The 19,849-nt window shown below is 50.5% G+C and overlaps 4 protein-coding genes across 4 annotated transcripts; 2 read left to right on the forward strand and 2 right to left on the reverse strand.

The window, feature by feature from the left end:
* Positions 1-503: 503 nt before the first annotated feature.
* N7457_002278 (uncharacterized protein) lies at positions 504-1,151 on the reverse strand (the record flags this gene model as incomplete). Its single annotated transcript, XM_057173324.1, has 1 exon — positions 504-1,151. One exon carries the CDS (start codon positions 1,149-1,151, stop codon positions 504-506), a length of 648 nt encoding a protein of 215 aa, XP_057033475.1.
* Positions 1,152-7,637: 6,486 nt separating this feature from the next.
* N7457_002279 (glutamate dehydrogenase) lies at positions 7,638-9,190 on the forward strand (the record flags this gene model as incomplete). Its single annotated transcript, XM_057173325.1, has 3 exons — positions 7,638-7,686; positions 7,798-7,928; positions 7,985-9,190. The coding sequence occupies 3 exons, from the start codon at positions 7,638-7,640 to the stop codon at positions 9,188-9,190; spliced, it is 1,386 nt and encodes a 461-aa protein (XP_057033476.1).
* A 756-nt stretch (positions 9,191-9,946) lies between these two features.
* nut1 (putative RNA polymerase II mediator complex subunit Nut1) lies at positions 9,947-13,333 on the forward strand (the record flags this gene model as incomplete). Its single annotated transcript, XM_057173326.1, has 5 exons — positions 9,947-10,580; positions 10,650-10,900; positions 10,952-11,014; positions 11,090-11,596; positions 11,660-13,333. The coding sequence occupies 5 exons, from the start codon at positions 9,947-9,949 to the stop codon at positions 13,331-13,333; spliced, it is 3,129 nt and encodes a 1,042-aa protein (XP_057033477.1).
* Positions 13,334-14,534: 1,201 nt separating this feature from the next.
* Positions 14,535-18,477, reverse strand: N7457_002281 (putative sensor histidine kinase/response regulator; the record flags this gene model as incomplete). Its single annotated transcript, XM_057173327.1, has 3 exons — positions 14,535-14,776; positions 14,853-18,364; positions 18,425-18,477. 3 exons carry the CDS (start codon positions 18,475-18,477, stop codon positions 14,535-14,537), a joined length of 3,807 nt encoding a protein of 1,268 aa, XP_057033478.1.
* Between the last annotated feature and the right edge of the window lie 1,372 nt (positions 18,478-19,849).

Genomic DNA, 19,849 nt, shown 5'->3' on the forward strand with positions numbered 1-19,849 from the left:
GTGCCGAGAACGACATCGGTATTTTTCCCCAGGCTTGATGATTTCTAAAATTCTACCCAATTGCGGCCCCTTGTTCGGCTGTGGGTTTGTGCCTGTCCGATCTGTCGGGATTGCGTCTGAGATCTTCTTCCGGCGAAAAGATGGCATGCGAGTTGTAATATTGAAGCGTATACCTGTATATGCAACGTGCATGGTTGCATATATCCAATCTAATAACATCTCCTAGGGCGAATCTGAATCCCGCCAAGTTCGCCCACGACTAATATGCGGTATTTGCACAACAGCCGTCCAAATCCCGATCTATGAGATCCCCGTATTAATGGACAAAATAAAAAACGGTGAAAAATCGCTAGACGGGAGGAAAAAAGCCAAAAAAATAACATGAAACAGTAATCGCTAGTAAACAAAATGAGCCAGAATACGGCTCTCATGGACGCCATCTCGCCGACCCGATGTGTAAAATGGTGGGGAAAAAAGCAACAATCGGACAGAAGTGAGGTCTTTCAGCCGCGCGCACTCCGTGGCCGTGAATTTTGCGAGGAGGAATCGTGCAGCGTATCCGGTGCCCGAGGGCCGACCATCCAGTCCTCCATTGCGAGCCATTCGCTCCAGCTGCGCTCGGCGGCTTCGATCTCGGCGTCCAGCGGTCCCTGTAGTGGACGCAGGAAGGGGATGGTTTCTAGTGGGGGTATGTCGTAGTCTTTTTTCACGGAGGCCCAGCCTTCGCTTTTGGCGGCGAAGAGATAGTTGCGCCGTTCTTGCTCGTGCATAGGTCCCACGCCGGGACCCCAGTCGTCGCCGAAGAAGCCGTGCAGCACGCCTGGGAAGTCCATGCCTGTTGCGACTAGGCGGCGGATGTAGGGGATCAGTGAGATTGAGGGCGGGCCTTGGGGTTGTGTGCCGGAGGTGTTGGAGGGTGAGGATGAATTGAAGATTGGGTTCGGTTGGCGCTGGAAGGGGAGTCGGATGTTTAAGAATGTGGAGAGGGCCTGGACGGGGACGCTGTGTTGGGCGTGGTCTAGGAAATAGCGTTGGCAGCTTTGATAGTGCGGGTACCATTCAAAGATGTCGAAGTTGTCTTCTGCTCTCCCTGGTGAGGCACCGGCTATGCCGATCATAGTGGCCGGGTCGAATTGTGGTTGGGAGTTCATAGGTGGGAGTGGCGAAGAGAGTGAAGTTGAGGTTGAGGGAGAGGTTTGCAGCGTTGGAGGATCTATCTGTCTGCTGTGGTTTTCCCGGTGTCTTAGTTCGTGTTCTCTCTCTTTTTTTTTTGTGCGTCGGCTTGGGGCTGCGCCTCTTTTCCCGGTCTCTGGGTATCCAGTGGGGTCGAATTGCGGCCCTAAACTGAGGGAACTGGAGGGGCAATTGGGGTGGAAGCAAGGGATCGTTACTTGGAAAAAATATCCCTACCTCGGCGGACCAGAAGAGACACTCGGCGTCGCGAAGAAGTCGGAGAGGGAGGTGCAGAGCGGAACAGATCCCTGATGGTCCCGAGTCTGCGAGACTGGGGCTTGTTGGACATCTGTTAGGGAACCATCTACTCGTTCAGAAAGTTGGGGGATGCTCAAGATGGAAGACGGGGATATGAAGAAGATCAACATACAAGTGATTTCCAATTCCTTGATAAGCACCGCAAAAGCAAAGAGGAAATTCGGATCAGAGCGAAAAAGACCGAAGTCAGAAAACCGATATGAGATCCACGGGGGGGGATTTTCTGAAACGCGCATCGAGGGAATGGGATCTAATAAAGGAAAAGAAAGGCAGGAAGTATACGGAGGATTTCTCAATCGGATCCATCGCGACGGGTCTATCCGGTCAGGCCAATCAGTCGGAGATCTGCTTGGTGTTTTATTATTATTATTTTATATATTAATACGCCTATATTACCTCCAGGGCTAGGTCGTTATGCAATGCTTCGATTCGGCTATAGATCTCATCTTACTACATCCTATTGGCTCAAATCCTCTCTTCTAATAATATCGATATGCGTGAGTAGCTTTTGTCCCGTTCACCTCTAGGTAAGATCCTACATCAGCTCTAAATGGTAAATGTCCCGGGGGAAAAAAAGGGGGGTTTTGTCCAGACTGGGACCTCCTGGTGTCCAATCTAAACCCGGAACGACTTGCTGCAAGGCGCCTAGTCATGATTGGAATCACCGTCCATGGGAATCTCAGCCTATTCTCGGAGACAGACTTATCGAATGACCGGTCAGATGAAAAGTGGTAGCGTGAATATATTGGTCCTGTGCCCTGCAGAAGGTAAGATCATTCTGAGCCCCAAACCTCACGGCAATAATGCATGGAAAGCACTCCCTGAGGGTTTGATAGTGGACATGACCCAATCCAGAGATGATCTGTATAGTGCGCTTTCCCGCCAAGCCTCCCACAAACCTGGTTCTCCAACATCGCGTGCAGCACCAAAAACCCACTTCGACTGTCAGCATAACCATTCCCCCATATTTCCCTTCCAAGGCTTTTATATTGTCCGTCTACTACTCCGTATGGAGGGCTCCGTACTATAGTACCTATCGCACTGCCACTCTACCCCGACCAATCCCCTGCCAGATATCCTTCAGGGGCCACAATGAGACCTAACCGCATTTCCGCCCAGCCCCAGATGGCGTCACTAGAGCACATCAACTAAAAGGGGCCAGGGAAGCAGAGCTGGGGCCACTCGTCGAGCTGTGGGAGTCCAAGGCCCCCTTTAGCGGGGGTCAAGCTCTGACCCGATCGCGCCTCCCAGATAAGAAATGACAGAGCTGATCTTTAGGGGGGGGGAGAGGGTCCTCTTTTGATGCTTCATATTGAATACCAATTTATTCCGCCGTGGTTCTGTGTGGTTCTGCTCTCCTTTTCTGGAGTCCATATGGGTCCTTTCAGCTGCACGGAATCTTGTGGCGTGGACAGGGGTAAGTACCGAGTGGGAACTATGCGTGTCTCTCTGGGAGCTCTCTATTTTTTGGGGGGTCCCGCTATTCTTGTTTATATTTTTTTTGGGGGGTTTCTGATCGGATCGGAGGTTTCGATTGGGCCGACATTTTGCTTAACACATTCACCAACTCAGGCGTGTCTGGATACTCTATGCTAGATCCGAGCCATCCGATCCTTCTCCCTTCTCCGCCATCCCCGTGGATTTGCCACATGCGGAGTTCAGGTCCACCCCGTTTCTATTTGACAGGTGACGGGAGGATTAATTCTATATATCTGACCTGTACTGTTTGGCAGCTGCAACATGCAGTTGGCCACAGCCAGTCAGAGTGATGAGATGGTCCACAGACGTGATTCATGAGTTCACCCCAGCTGGAGATGCCACGAGGTAATGGGGTCATCTGGCAACTATTGCATTCCGAAACTCGATAGTACTGGCTGCCACGCATCGCTATTGCCAAATGCGATCGTAGCGCCCACCCTGGATGGGTCTCGCCGAGGGGTCCATGATGTGCAGTGAAGACCAACCATCTGACACGGGAACCACGGTGACCCTTTCTCTACTGTGCAGACAACCCGTTGCCATTGGCGCATTTGCATTACAATCTGAACCTTTATGATACATCTCGTTCGATGCCATCCAATGCCACGCGAGGGCTGGGAGCCTGCAGTTTGTCCAAACTTGCATGCGACAAAATTCTGGAGGCCTGGAGTTCGAACATGTCTCCACGTTCGAGGCGGCAACCCCTTGGCCAAGGAACGGATAGATTAAGGGGAGATCAACCTGTCCAATCCACATATTCTATGCCATGGCCACAAGGTACTTGAAACAAACTCGGTCGCTGTGGACATAGTATCGTTCCAAATACATTGTATGGACGGTCGCATGACCAAATGCCTTTCACCGCAACTGGTGGGTATCGAGGTGAGGTTCCGCAGCTCACCATCCTTGACTGCCAAGAATGCACGAGTATATGTTATAGCCTAGATCCTGTTGATCACTCGTCAACCGCAAACAGCACTAGCATTCGCCGAGGAGGTATAAGCATATCCCGGCCGCCCTATTCAGGATGTGTCGAAAGCATCGCATTGTGTTCATGACTGAATCTGAATTGAATATTAGTAATATTATCGGCGGTTTCGCCATCAGCCGGTCCCGTGGTTCTCGCTCGACTGCCGCAACGCGATGCCAACAATCATCGCATCCCTCCTATATCCAGACGACGGTCATCCAAGGCTATATAGCGTCTGCGCAAGCACAGGGATACCCTATGTCGTACAACATCCATCACAGACACCAAAGAAACCAAAGAAACCAGCACATGCCAAATCGCCCAAGATCGTCAGCGCTTATATACCTTGTAGCCGAGCACCGTTCCCAAAGACGATGTATCACCCCGATTGCCGACACGTGTCACCAGCGCTAAGTACCCGGGCATCCCACGATAGCCCCCAACCCATGAATAATGAAAAGCAAAACAATAACAAACACGAACATTAGCGCATTGATCTATCTCTCCCACTTCGTATTACCACTCTTTACCCCGCGAACGGAGCGGATCCTCGTACCAGTAATCGCCTATCCTCAACATAGCCCCCAGAACGACAATCTTGTTGTCAGTCGATGTGTCATAAATATATCTAATTCTTCGATAGGAACAAAAACACCCGCGTTGCAGTTATAGCGAGAAATGCGGAGTCCGCCGATGAGGTCTGACCGTCTGAGCTTGCGGGCCTCTACTTTAGCTTCGCGGCTTGGCGGGCTGGATTTGAGGATGAGCTGGTTTTGAAGGGTCGCGGTGTATGGCATGTGCTCCCCGGGGTACGGAGTATAGGGGAGAAATAAGTCATGTTGTGGTTCAATTGGTGATTTGGACTTTGTCCGCGGGCTGGTGTGTTCTGAACAGATCTGGACGGGTTGGGTTAGTTTTGGGGCTAGCGTGGGATTGAGGCTTGTTTTCCTACCACGTGGTTTGCGACAGAGACGGAATGCTGGGTGCATACTCCGTATGTGGATCAGTATCAGAGTAGACTGCATGTGCGGTGAGTTGGCTGTTTCCGTCTGCGATATCAAGATGGAATACATAGTCCATGTGAGGATTGCCCGTCTGCCCATCGCGACCATAATTGAGATACTTCAATCGGATATATTCTAGGCTGGTTACATTGCCTTGAAATTAAATAGTAATTGCGCAATGGAACTGGTATGCGACTAAACGGATATGCACTAGACAGAAAGATTAGATTCTTTGGATTGGAGTACTGTCTACGGAGTACTCCGTACACCATTTATAGAAGAAACGCACAGACCTGGGATGGGATAGAAACCAGAAGAATGATGGGTTTATATATGTATCGTTGCGGATGCCAGCCCACATAGAAGGGTATAGCAGCTGCGACTGTCCAAGAGTCGGCTACTATCTATTCCTCACGTCACCATAGGTCTATCAGTGCGGAGTAAAGATACGCTTAATGTACTCCGTACTTATGTCAAAGATGCGAGCACACTAACCGTGCGATATCCCCGCCCATCAAGAAAAACCTCAATTTACTCCGTACATAGTACTTCACTCGAACTATTTATCTCTATGCAGCCAATGCACGCACGACAGTATCACAGCGTGTGACAAGATATAGTCGCCTGCACATCCCCTGCAAGCACGTTGTCGGACCCAGCCTGATCACACAATCGGCTGAATCTCCGATATCGATAAGACCAACGCATATGCAGACGCTAAAACGAACGGGGAAGCACGAATCGAGTCCACCATGCCGTCTCGCTAAGAAGCTCTAGAAGGAAATAAGCTTCTGGATCTGCAAGGGCAGACTGGGTCCTGAGGGGCTCTCGTCCCACACGTGTCATGCGTAATGTTAGTAATAACCAGACGTCGTGAGATCAACTCCAGTGGGAGTATAGAATCATGTGCAGGTCACACCACGTCAGGGGGCGGGAATAATCAGACGGGGCGCGGCCCGGGTGAAAAAGTGAATCTACATCTGGGTTCTCGGTGAGAAATTCTTCCCGCGTTTGCTAGAGAGCGAAAACTACCGCATTTCGCAACGGTGGGCAGCAAGGAGTGGAGTGCATCTGGCGTTCTGCGGAGAACTGCAGCGGACCCCAGATTGGTGGACGGTTGACCGCAGGATCCGGCGATCTAGGTTGTCGGTTCTCAAACATCAGGAGATAGTCTGGCAATTTGCTTTTTTTTTTTGAATCTGCGGTAGCAGATTAGGCAAGAGGGTGCGGATTAGAGCGCACGCTATAGCCGCCGGTATTCCTGAAATCATGAAGTTGGGAATTGACGATCAGACGTACACGTACTTTGCGGGCCGTATTCCGTGGCTACTACGAATAATGGTGTACACCGTATGGTCTCCGTCGTTAAATTGATAGGGCCGACAATCGGGGCAATCCAATGCAGTTAACCGTTCTTGGCATCACACGGTATTGGTGCCTGATCCAAGCCGGGGGAATGGATAGCTTACCCTAGACCCGGGTCGCACCCACCGAGATGACCATTACAAGCGAAATGACTGGGTCTTTCGGATCTAAAGTTGGCACTGTCCACGGGTAGGCGATACGGAGTACGGAGTACATCGGGCGCATTGCGGATATTTGATACATGTCTAATAATTCGGAGCGCCCATTTGCTAGGGAGGGTTTGACACCGGAGGCATGTCGAAGATGCCCCATTGGCCCCCCCTCAATCCCTCTTGGTGGGGGTAGACGGTGAATCCCAGGAATAGACGAGATAAAGAAATGAGTCAACAGTGTTTGCGAACGAAAAAGCCGATCAGATAAGGCCCATCCCGTTCTGGCTGTTTGCGGTAAGGTGGGCACGTGACCCGTTCTGCAGCCGAGCCAAGTTGCCGAAGTTGGTTGGTGGCGGAGAAGGGCCGGTTTAATTGCAATTTCAATGGATTTCATAGGCGAATGGCAGTGGGATACTCCATCGCCCAATAGGTCGATCATGGTCATTGCATACAACACCGACTCGTCGCATCATGCATTTTTGATTTGATGGATTTATGGATTTTGGATTAAATCATGCTTGGGCTCTCCGACTAAAAAACAAAGGTTACATTTCCATTTTTCGAATGTAATGTCGGAAGGGACCGATCCGAGAGGGAACGAATTGAACACGGAACAGAAGATATAGGACAAGGAAGATTTAGGAAGGCAGAACGGGCTCTGATTGCTTGAAAAATCAAGGCCAGTCATGGAGGTCGAGTAATGAGAATTGGGGAGAGCAGAAGTGGGTAGTGGATTTGCCGCCACCCAGGAGAGATAAGCCAATTCTTGTGACTTAAACCCATAAGATAACATCCTGCGGGCCCCGAACTTCGGACGTTCTTCCCACGGAAATCATTGGAAATCATTGGGTTTCATGTCTCGATCTGCTCCCTATTCGTGCAACCTGGTCTGGGAGCATTTACAGTAGGATGAAAACTCCCGTCCCTTTCTGCCCCATTGCTCGGAACCTCTCGTCCGACTCCGGCTTTGCGATCTCTCCACCTGGATCTTGGTATATAATTGTAGAATCCCCGGGACTTTTCCTTTCTCTCTTATCCCACCTCTGAATCTATCGCTCGTCTGACACTCTGCTCTTGGGCTTACTTATTACTTTAATTCCTTAGATCATTGCCAAGCATTGATCTACTTTCCGACCCTAAGACAGAGTAACAAGACTTAAAACCCAAAAATCCGACATGATGCAGAACCTCCCCTTCGAGCCTGAGTTCGAGCAGGCCTACAAGGGTATGTCATAATGATCTCGATTTGCCCGACGTGAATCCCTTGGGCCGTTGGCTCGGCATTCTCGGCTTGTGGCGCCATAAAATTCGGGCTTAGCTAACCGTCCCGAAACAGAGCTCGCCTCCACTCTCGAGAACTCCACTCTCTTCCAGAAGAAGCCCGAGTACCGCAAGGCCCTCCAGGTCGTCTCCGTCCCCGAGCGTGTGATCCAGTTCCGTGTTATCTGGGAAGATGACAAAGGCCAGGTAAGCTTGTGCCGTCTCGAGTGCATTGCAATTCCAATTCCTAACTCGGTCGCCAGGTCCAAATCAACCGTGGATACCGTGTCCAGTTCAACTCCGCTCTTGGCCCCTTCAAGGGTGGCCTCCGGTTCCACCCCTCCGTGAACCTGTCCATCCTCAAGTTCCTCGGTTTCGAGCAGATCTTCAAGAATGCCCTGACCGGCCTGAACATGGGTGGTGGTAAGGGTGGTTCCGACTTCGACCCCAAGGGAAAGACCGACAACGAGATTCGCCGCTTCTGTGTCTCCTTCATGACCGAGCTGTGCAAGCACATCGGTGCCGACACTGATGTCCCCGCCGGTGATATCGGTGTCACTGGCCGCGAGGTCGGTTTCATGTTCGGCCAATACAAGAAGATCCGCAACCAGTGGGAGGGTGTTCTCACCGGTAAGGGCGGCAGCTGGGGTGGTTCTCTCATCCGCCCCGAGGCCACTGGCTACGGTCTCGTCTACTACGTCGAGCACATGATCAAGCACGCTTCCAACGGCGCGGAATCCTTCGCCGGCAAGCGTGTCGCCGTCTCCGGCTCCGGCAACGTCGCCCAGTACGCCGCCCTGAAGGTCATTGAGCTTGGCGGTTCCGTCGTCTCTCTTTCCGACTCCCAGGGTGCCCTTGTCCTCAGCGGCGAGGAGGGTTCGTTCACCCCCGAGGAGATCGAAGCCATTGCCGAGATCAAGGTCGAGCGCAAGCAGATCTCCGAGCTCGCTACCCAGGAAGCCTTCAGCTCCAAGTTCAAGTACATCCCCGGTGCCCGCCCCTGGACCAACATCGCCGGCCGCATCGACGTCGCTCTCCCCTCCGCTACCCAGAACGAGGTCTCCGGCGACGAGGCCAAGGCTCTCATCGACGCTGGCTGCAAGTTCATCGCCGAGGGCTCCAACATGGGCTCCACCCAGGAGGCTATCGATGTCTTCGAGGCTCACCGTGATGCCAACCCCGGTGCCGCTGCCATCTGGTACGCCCCCGGTAAGGCCGCCAACGCTGGTGGTGTCGCTGTCTCTGGTCTTGAGATGGCTCAGAACTCTGCTCGCGTCGACTGGACCCGCGAGGAGGTTGACTCCCGCCTGAAGAAGATCATGGAGGATTGCTTCAACAACGGTCTCAACACCGCCAAGCTGTACGCTACCCCTGCTGAGGGTGTCCTTCCTTCCCTCGTTGCTGGCTCCAACATCGCTGGCTTCACCAAGGTCGCTGAGGCCATGAAGGACCACGGTGACTGGTGGTAAATCAGTCGCCCCTATCATTTGGGTTGGTGTTCTGTGATGATTTCTGACCTCTCTTAAGGAGGGGCAGCTTTGATGCATTTCCTTGTCTTTTTTTCTTAACTAGCTTTTTACCCCCTTTTTGTCGAGCGTATTTTGTATAGAGGCGCTGGTTCTTTTCCCGCTGTTGCATTTGATTGATATCCCCACTTGAGTACCGCTGTTTTTTTGGGTTCTGCATTTGGGATTGTCATGACGATAACGAGATTGAATGAATGATTTAAAAAATATTGATCTTCTCTTGTAAACTTTAGATTCTAGTTAAAAGAAGTTTTTCTTAACTGGTTTGCCTGACCTGTCAAAGAAGTGTAAGTAAACTCATAGTGAGCAAACTGCTATAAGGATGTAGCATAAACATGTGTGGCTTCGGAAATTCATTAATTGTATCTCCAAGGGCTGGAAGGTGACCGATATCCCTCTTCTCTTGATGCTTCTCAACCGTTCTCTGGATTCAAGTTATGGCCTGAGGCATTCAACACCATAAATCACGTGCTGAGAGCGGCAATCCTGTCCACCTGAGTTCACGTGATGATTACATAACTTCTTGGATGCACGGACCCTCAGGGCCGGGCGGCCTCAACCTGAGAAGAGCTATTATTCCTTGTAGCTTCGAGGGCAGTGAGCAATTCATCGATGAAAAAATGATCAGCACAAGCCTGTAATTGCCAATCCTATTTATTTATTCAACCTAGGGTGAAGTGTTATGTTGTTGGGATGAAGATGCTGCCGGACAAGGCGATCCCCGAACAATGGAGGACCTTCCTCCACCAATGTTTGGCCAATCGTATCGACGTCGATGAGTTCACAGACTTATCAGGGCTGATGCTCACTCGCGCACCGGTGAAGGAAAATGAGCTCCTCGACCTGCTCCTCGAAGCTCGCGTTTCTCCCAAAATCACTTGGGACCCCCTTCTGCCGCTGTATGTTAATGGGCTTTGTAGGGTTGGGAGAGTCAAGTCTTCGTCTGCACTGGCGAGTCTGTTGAGGCACTCTTCTATTGTTGATTCTGTTGCATTGCTAGAGGGGGAGCAGCAGGCCTCACCGGCTAAAAAGAAGCAAAAGCTATCCACTCTCATGACTGATATCAAAGTCATCCAGGATGTGATGATGTTCATTTCCACGGGTCCTATCCCGAAGACCGTTGTCGAGGCAGCGGATATTTACTCTGCCATTGCGGACTGGATTCTGGCCTTCGTGTCGTGGTACAACCATAGCCAGGACGGGTCGCAACAAACGGGTGGCTTGATGGGATCGCCTGACGCGGTATCGTTGTTCGAGTCGCTTGGGATTCTGCTTGCAGCCCTCTCTGGGACCGGTAAAGGACTAGAAGTGCTTTCTGGTGATCTGAATCAAGGTAAATCGAATATCCGCGTTGTGGGATGGAGAAATCCATTCTTGTTGAACATCCGTTGACGATCTCCAGCATTGAAAACAAAACTGGGTCAGGCTTTATCCAGCTACTTACCTCTCTGTGTTGATGTCTCTCCGCATCTTCGTCATCGCCTCGAAGAGCTGCAAAAGGTGTTCAATCTATACCCCGACCAGCCTCCTAAAGCTTTGGACGAGCCTGCCATTAATGGCGTGAATGTCAATGCTCTTCAGTTCGAGGCCTCTGTTCTGGACGTCCCAGTTGGGAACACTCGAGCTGGACTCTATGTTTATATCAATTCGATGGTATGCTTCTCTTTTTAGGTGATGTTCGCGCTCGTCGCTGACTAGCAATAGCTTGTGGGACGTCCTTTGGTCGATGATACCATCTTGATCAACTACCTGACCAATAGGTATCAGGTGAGTAACCTACCTATTAATCACTCTACTCCCTGGTAGGAGTTGCCACGGAGTATTCAACTGACTTTCTATCAGGGCCACAATGACGTCCTTATTGCGGAAATAATCACAGCCGCCTTTGATGTTCTGTCCAACGGCGTGTACCGCAATGAGTCTAGCCGTACAATGTTCTTGTTCCGATCCTTCCTCGTTAACAAGCTCCCTGCTTTCTTTGCAGCCATCTCAGCCGCATCCATGGTGCCGATATCTATGGAACTTTGCATCAGCCAAGCCTTGAGCCGTCTGGATCCAAATGCATTCCCCTCCTTCTCCCAGATGTTCTCGATGCAGGGTAGTAGTATTCTCTCAGATGCTCGACAGGAATTCCTCTTTGCGTGCGCGTCGCACAAACTCATCCAGGAGTCCAGCATCGAACAACTTCTTGGAGAGAATCCCATGCAGACACTGCCTGGTGGGGGCCCATATGTCAAGGATGATCTGATCTCACAAATTAACAACAATCATGAGCGTGCTGAGCAACTCATTAACGATATTGAATCCATGGATGGAAATGCGGGCGCGATAGTTGGGGCTGTGATTGAGGTATGTTCAAAAGCTACCCTGATATCTGCTTCCAGGGAATATTAGCAAGCTAACTTCGTCAAGGTCATGCACAACTTGTGTCATCAAAAAGAGACAATGACGCTTAAGAACATCTGTAACTCTCTCTCACGTCGTCCGCAAACTTTGGACGTCATCTTGCTGTTCCGGACCACAAAGCAGGTCTTGCAGCCTCTATGCTCTATTCTCGATTCCTGGAAATGGGACGAGGATCAAGCGGAGAATCAGCCCGTCTACGACGAATTTGGTAGTATTTTGCTATTGGTTCTCGCTTTCAAGTACCGCTATGACTTGAGCCCTGCTGATATGGGCATCTCAAGCAACGACTCGTTCTTATTGAAACTTTTGGACCGAGGTGCTTGCAGCCAGAAGCTGAACGACTTGAGCGAGAAACAGAACAAAGATCTGGGCACTTGGATTGATGCTCTGTTTATTGCCGAGGGCATCAGTGAAGAGACAATGTCGACTTGCAGTCCCCACGAATTCTACATGCTTGTAACAACACTCTTCGATCAAAGTCTCGGTGCATGCGAGTCTGGGAAGCTGGATTTCGATACTTTAAAAGGCGGATTCGAATGTAAGGATACTTTCCCACGGTCGCTTCCCATGGGCCACTCCACTAACCATAACACAGATCTGCTCGAGCCCTTCCTCCTCCCCTCCCTCGTCGTTGCGTTGACATGGCTGGGCAACCACATCTGGGAGTCCGAAACCGACCCCACCATCCCCCTCAAAACCCTCTTGTCCTTAGTCAAACCCAGCTCAATCTCCGGCGAAGCCCAAGCCATCCACCAAACAGTCCTGAACATAGCCGGGCGCCCCTTAGAAGAGCAGCTCAAAAACGTCCGGACCCGAAACCAGTCACGCACAGACATCAAACCCATCCTCGACGCTCTAGAGCCATACCTCTCCTTCCGACGCGTCGGCAGCTGCCACCGATCAGAACTCGATACCTGGACCTCCCACACCGCCGGCGGCCTACTCGCCAGCATCCGCACAACCTTCCACTCCCTCGTTCTCTGGAGCGCAGACCCAGAGATCAGCATGGCCCGACACGCATACACACACCGCCAAGTGCTCGCCGGAATCCGAATGCTGGGCGCTACACGCGTTCTAGGCGCGATCCTCGACGAAGTCAAGCACCAGACAGAATCGGGTAACGGCCATATCGCACTGGATATCGCAACGACGATGGTGTGCGCCCCGATGACGGAGTCTTTTGCCATCGACCAGAACAACTACAACCCCGTCGACGCGAGCAAAGAGGCCCTGCCGCGCTGTCCGATCCTAACGCTCCGAGACGCCCTGGTATTGCAGCACGAGAACGTCCCCAAGATCTCAGAAAGCGACCCGCTACGCGCGGAGGTTATCGTGAGACTTGTGCGCCGGGTGAACATGCTCATGGCGCCGCCATCGCAGGTATCGAATATCGATGTCTCGAATATCATTCAGAATATGCATCTTGGCGTTGAGGGGCAGGATCGCATGGATCTCGAGCCTTCCGGCGATGTCACTGGCAGCACCGCTCAGGATGAGTCGGATAATATCAACCAGATGCTGGATAAGGCGGCCGCTGCGGGAGTTGGTATGGATGTTGGGCAGGATATGGGGCTAGATGCTGGGGCGGGAATGGATGCTATTGATGATGTGCTTAATGCGGCGGATATGGCTGTTGGCAATCCCGAGTTCTTGGATTTGGATATGGAGGGGATGTTCTAGTTTATGTATTTTTTTTGATTTGGGTATATGAGGACTTCATAATACGTCCTTGGCATAGCACTTTGTTCTCGATGTTTTTTTATACAGTGGTTTAGATGCAATCAAAGAATTGGAATAACTCGGCCTTTTTGTAGAGCGATGAAAACCAGATAATCACATAGCCTGATGCATCGCCATTCAACAGATCGGAATTAATAGGCAATAGAACCTCTACGAACATCGTGAATTGTTATTAGCAAGCCCACACACAAACCAGATCTCCTATACAAACATCCATCTCAAGTTTTCCCCGCCAACCTGGGAATCCCCACCCCAGGAAACAACATCTTCACAACTTGCATCGGATCCGGGAGGTTTCGTCAATTGCTCGAATTAAATGGAGCAGTGACTATCGGAGTAGAAAAGCAGAGCGCAGCAATGATCATGAGGTTCTTTTCGAGTTATTCGAGGAACTTATTGCTGATCGTACGAACTCCCGCGCAGGAATATATATACACCGTCTACCAGGGTAAATCTATATCGATCAGCGATTAACTTCCAAACTACCTTCCTGCGCAGATAGCTACCTATATAGCTATATCCGGGCATCAGTTCGAAGATTACTCATTTGTGTCCGGGTGTATGGGTGAGATATTTGCTTGATGTTGTGTTGGTCTGGAATCGCGATCGCTCTCCCTGTGAAGGGCTTGTGGCTGGATGCTTTTTTTTTTTTTTTTTTTTTGGAGGGGGTTGGACGCCTCATCGCACGAGATTCGAGAACATGAAGCTTCATTACAATGGCTTGAAGGTGTTCTTGGAAAGGTTTTACTTCAGTATATGCAATTCGCACACCCGACGCGTCCGGAACTGGGAATCTTTTTGTTAAGTTTCATATGGTGGAAAGGCTATTTTCTAGTATCTTCTGTCTGTGTTCTGACAACTACATAAAAAGTATCATTATAGGCAACGTTTACTTGAACTCCTTTTTTTTTTCTTTGGAGCCAAGAGAAGCATGAGAAGTGTAAGTTGCAGAGGAAGGGGAGAACGCTGCGCCGGGAATGCGGCATCTAGCCGATTTATAAAATGGCTGTACACAAAGGAGACGGTTGGATCTATCTCAAATCCCTAATCATATGATTTGGTAAACAATGGTTGCTAAATATCTAATCTCATCTTCATTGCTCATGGTATCTATATATTTCATTTAAAGTGAAGATCAGATTTACTCCGTTATTCGCTGAAGGATGGCATGCAAGTCTGGTCGCTTGACCGGCTTGATGAGGAACGTGTCAATGCCCGAGCCAAATGCCTCTTTCTGGGCATCAGGGCTATCAAGTCCAGTCAAGGCAGCGATATATGTGGCAGGAGCTTTTTGTAAGGAATCGTTCTTGGCCCGGTGCTCCTTTTCTACGCGTCGAATTTGGCGCGACGCTTCGAAGCCATCCATAATGGGCATTGAAATATCTGATCAAGTTAGAATCGTGGAAAAAATGACGGTACCAAACAAATCAAAGTGTAAGGGGGTTGATGATAGTCATACCGATGATAACCACCCGGAACTTGCCGGGATGGGCTTTATAGATCTCAACCGCCTCTGCACCATTCTTGGCCGTCATATAATTACACTTGTCTTTTTTCGTGTAGGCACATAACAATTGAAGATTGAGATCATTGTCATCCACCAGTAAGACAGATCGCTCAGCAATCTCCGAGTCCCTTCCAGCTTCCTGGGAAGAAGGTGACTGGGCAGTGTCCAGTGGGCCCGCTTCGGAACCCCCTTTAGGGGATGAGAATTGGCTTTTGTTCCGGGCTTCCGGACTACCCATAGTATCTGTTGTCGGTCGCTTGCTGATCTTCATTCTCTCATTGGGGGGCTCAGTGGCCCCAAAATCGACCGGCAGATGGGTGGATTCTGGCAATTCCACCCAACGAGTCGGCTCGTCGGGACTGGACCGGCCAGCTTCAGCATCAAGCTGCCGTTTGATACAGATGTTTAACGCCCGAGCGAACTTCTGAGGCCCGCATGGTTGACTGATAAACTCAAACAATGGCGTTTCATCTCGATTCTTGGCGACAACAAACATTCTGTGCGCTTCCTCCGGAGACTGACAGATGACTACGACCGGCGAGCTGCGGCCATCTCTGTTAGCAAGACGCTGACTGAGACCAAATAGATCTCGCCCGCCGGTATTTTCCGAGTCCAATTCTGTCTGCACTGCCAAATAGAAGTCACAGTCTATATCCCCGCCCTCTTGAGGGGAGATATTGCGGACTTGAAGACCAAACCAGCTGCTGCACAACCGCTCCAACGACGAAAACAAGGCCGTGTCTCGCTGAGACTGGAGAGAATGCCCAAACCCGAGGAAGCCAATCGTTCTATCCTGGGTATATCTCTGGAGGGAGCTAAAGGTCGAGCTCGAAGATGAAGTATCCGATGTATGGGATGTCTGAGTGAGTGGCGTGCGGATCGACAGTTTGGTGCCGACTCCTTGACTGGATTCAATTTCAATGGAACCGCCGAGAAATCCCACGGCTTGTCGAACGATGCTGAGCCCGAGTCCACTGCCAGATGCGAGTGTATTTTCTTGACTAAACGGGGTGAACAGGCCGTTTTGCAGAAAGTCGGCTCCAATGCCCTTTCCGGTATCCTTCACCGTAAGGGTGACCTCGAATTCGCGTTCTTGATCCCCTCGGACAGTTTCCAATTGAGACGAACTCAACCCAAGGTAGATATATCCTGAGGTGGTGTATTTGAGTGCATTTCCGAAAACGTTCATCAGTATCCGGCGCCAGGCACCGGCATGTGTGTCAAAGTCCCATTCTGTGTCGGGCTGAATGTCGAAGATAATTGTGACTTGACTAGCACGAGGACCGACTTGGTCAGATTTGCTAGTGGGGCCACCCCACCGGGAGGATGAATCATTCAAGGCTGGGGGAGGTGCCTGAGGGTGAGTGTAAAAGCTATATCCAGCAAATACACACTCCGTGACTTCTTCCAGTACTGCATCAAGCTTAACATGGGCGATTGAAGTATCCTCGCCGTGATCCTTGCTTTGAACGGGCCCGACATCTTTCACACGTGGAGGCAAGGGCAATTGTTTACTTTCTCGCTTCCTTCGTGAGCGGGGAAGTTTCTTCTTGTACTTGTCAATGAAGGTAAGGTCGAGCAAATTGTTGATGATATCTAGGAGGGTTCGGCCACACGATTCTATAGTATGGACCATACCATGTTGAAGAGCGTTCATAGCGGTATCACTAAGGATATCCGCTGTGCCTAGGATTCCGTGCAGTGGATTCCGAAGCTCATGGGTGATGCTGCTAACAAGTTTGGTTTTAGCCTTCTCGGCCAATTCCACGTCAAGTCGACGTATTTCGGCCATGATACTGTTAGAAAATGCAGAAATGTAGACTAGCTCATTCTCGGTGGTGAAGATATGCTCAGGGTCATTGGTCCACACTAGTGTTCCAGCAAACCATCGGTTTTTATCCGAGTCCCATATTGGTAGAAGAAGGATATTTCTGGCATCTCCGATGATTTTTATAAGATTACTGGCGTCCTGCTGGAACGTTGGCTTGCGTCGTCGTTTGCTGGCGGGGCGTTGGGCTTGAGTGCGAGGCGCCCCAGAAGTTGTAGATTGATCGGGCTCGGACAGATTTCGTGAGGGATCGCTGTCTTCGGAAACCATTCCATTGGCGTTGTAAGTGAATATCTTCCCGTTGGGATATCGCCGAATCAGTGAGCTGAACAGAGGCTCTGGAACCACGATTGTCTGACCAGTTCTTGCCTGTTCGTTGACGCTTGATGTTCTGGAGCTGGAAAAGCCCAAGCACTCGGAGAAAAGAGCGCCGCCTAGCTCATCCTCATGGTCACTTTTGGTAAAGCTGCGTTTGGAGGAAGATTGGGAATCGGTACTTTCATCACTACTCGATATTGGGTCCTTTGAGCTGGGATCAGCAACTTTCCGAGTAGTCCGTTCCACGAGACTTCCGAAACGATCGGTGTTGGCGTCGAGGAACATAACTCCCTCAGCGCCAATTGATTCCCTGATCAAGTTTGCTGCGCGCGAGAAGACATGTTTGATGCTGGTCTCCACTGAGTCATCTCGCAAGCTTTCACCGGCAAGGACGCTTCGAACAGACCCATCCACTTTGTTGATCTCTATGTGTTGCTCTTCTCTACCCCTCGTCTCTTTGCTGTCGCTACTCGATACGGGGCCAGGACTTTTGTTAGCGCCTTTGGAAGGTTGGCGAATGACCATATCCTTCCCCATCTGTCCCTTGAGGGATTGTTGGAGATCTTGCTGCTGAATATTCAACTGGCCCTCAATAGTCTCTCCTGACTGTTCCGAGGCAGCGTACTGTGCATTGGCTTCCCGCCACGAGTCGCGAAGGGTCGACCTGCCTTCAACAAAACTCCCCAATCCGACAATCATGCGTTCGGCCTGGCGACTTTTCCGAGTGGAGTGACCCATCGTCAAATGTTCCATGATGGTTGCAGCCATGTCTTTCATAAATTGTAGATCATGTTGCTTGGGGGCCGAGATCCTTGGTTCATGGTCCAATACGCTGTAGGCGCCAATTGTAAACCCTTTGGGGCTCACAATAGGCACTGAAGCATAGAATCGGACATCAGACAGCGCGTGCAGGACTTGACGGGACCTGAAATGTGGGTTCTGTTGTATATCCAAGACCACCAGTGAACTGTCCCCGACGACCTCGGCGGCTTCTGAATACTCCCAAGAGGGCAAACCTTCGACTTGCTGGCAAAACCCCCTTTCTTTAGGGAGCACACAGCATCCTAACCGCAGTCGGTCGCGTTCATCTTGGACTCCTCCACCAATGAGTCCCAAGGTCCGGGTTGCCTCTGCGATGACATGCTGATGAGTTTTATCGAATAGAGAAATCAGGGATCGTTGAGCTTCTAGACGTATAGCGCCTAGTTGAGCGAAGGAGGTCAAGGCGGAATCGCGCGACGGTTGCGGTTTGAATGTAGTTTCGCTAGCATGGTCGAAGGGGGCATAATGCGATGTCGAATGTTCGCGCGGAATATATCTGCCCCCAAGGCGACGTCAGTCATTATCACATGTGGAGCCCAAGGACCCAAGGTCTTACTTGTAGAATTCCCGTTCTTGGGCCAATCTGTAGTCACCTCCTAACGCAGGCATTCTGAGACTCAGAGAAATTTGCAGAGGATCATGATAGAAATGATCTCAAATGCGGTTACTTAGCTGGTTTCCTGGGCAGGTCCAGGGATGAGGTTAGGATGAAGTTGGGGATGAGGTTCCAAGGCAGCGACCAATGAGAGCGCGTCTTTTATATGATGTCATTGTCTTCACCGCCCGGGCATCTCCAGGCCACTGCCCTCCGCCCTCCACTGGAATCACCCCCATTGCTACCGGTTCTGCTCGAGAGATAAAAAACAAGAGAGGGCCCTTTGCAAGGTTCCTAGATTGGTCCTCACTGGACAAGATCAAAGTCCATACTACTTACTATCTCGATCAAGAGGGCTGGCAAAACAAACAGAAGGTTTGAGCAATCCTGGAAGAAATATATCGTGGTCAGCCTGGTATAAACATGAGACTGCTTGTAGGGAAATATGCCTTGTGCAATGGACCTTCTCTTGCCGTTTATCTGCAAATATCGCCACCGCTAATCAGGTTTTATTTTTTTTTAATCAAAAAAAAAAAAAAAAGAAAAAGAAAAAGAAAACTCCATTACTCCGGCGATAGAATCATCTCCATGATTATGATGAAATCAGTTGGTGGACCTTCGAATCCACCCGACAAATTGCTTGCCACGCGCCTTCGGGGTATGCACTGTTAATTGTTCCTTTTCCTTGATCTGCTTTGTGTACTCCGTAGGAGTAAGACCAATGCACCAGCGAATATGCCAGTTGGTCATCTCATGCTGTAGAACTCGACAGGTAAGTGGGAAATTCCCGCATCTTCAACCCTAATGGTTAGGGTCCAAAACACAAAAAAAGGAGGTTCAACAAAAGTATGTCAAATGAGGTCCATGCACATCGAAGTAGGAAGTATGATGCTAAGATTGGGGCATGGTCCTAGTCTGCCTTAGCCCGCCTTTTAGCCGGACCTTTTGATGCAGGGGCTCAATGCTGGGTGGATGCCGGGATGGTCCATTCGTCCCATAATAGATCGCCTTCCTATCAAGATACAGGTCACAAGCTTCTTTGGCACATTCTCGTGGCTTTTCATGATACCTTCAGAACCTGCTTATTGGGCGGGGCACTGATATTGGCAAATGTCGAGGATCGTACACTGGCAGCGCACCCCGTATCACTTATGAGATACATACAGGTATAGCGGGGTGATGAGGAATGCAACTGAAACACCAAGCTCCACTGGGGGGAACAAGGCGATTCTCGCATCTTGCCTCATTGGGAGGGAAGGCACATATTGCCTCATTGGGATGGCCATGGACCGGGCTAGAAACTCGGGAGGCGGCTGAGGTAAGCAGCCGGATAGATCGGGATCGGTCTGCGTTATCGGGCGTCACTACAAACATCCTCTTGCTCGG

Source organism: Penicillium paradoxum (genome assembly GCF_028828445.1).
Source record: "Penicillium paradoxum strain IBT 22861 chromosome Unknown utg000003l_segment0_segment0, whole genome shotgun sequence".
Lineage (NCBI taxonomy): Eukaryota > Fungi > Ascomycota > Eurotiomycetes > Eurotiales > Aspergillaceae > Penicillium > Penicillium paradoxum.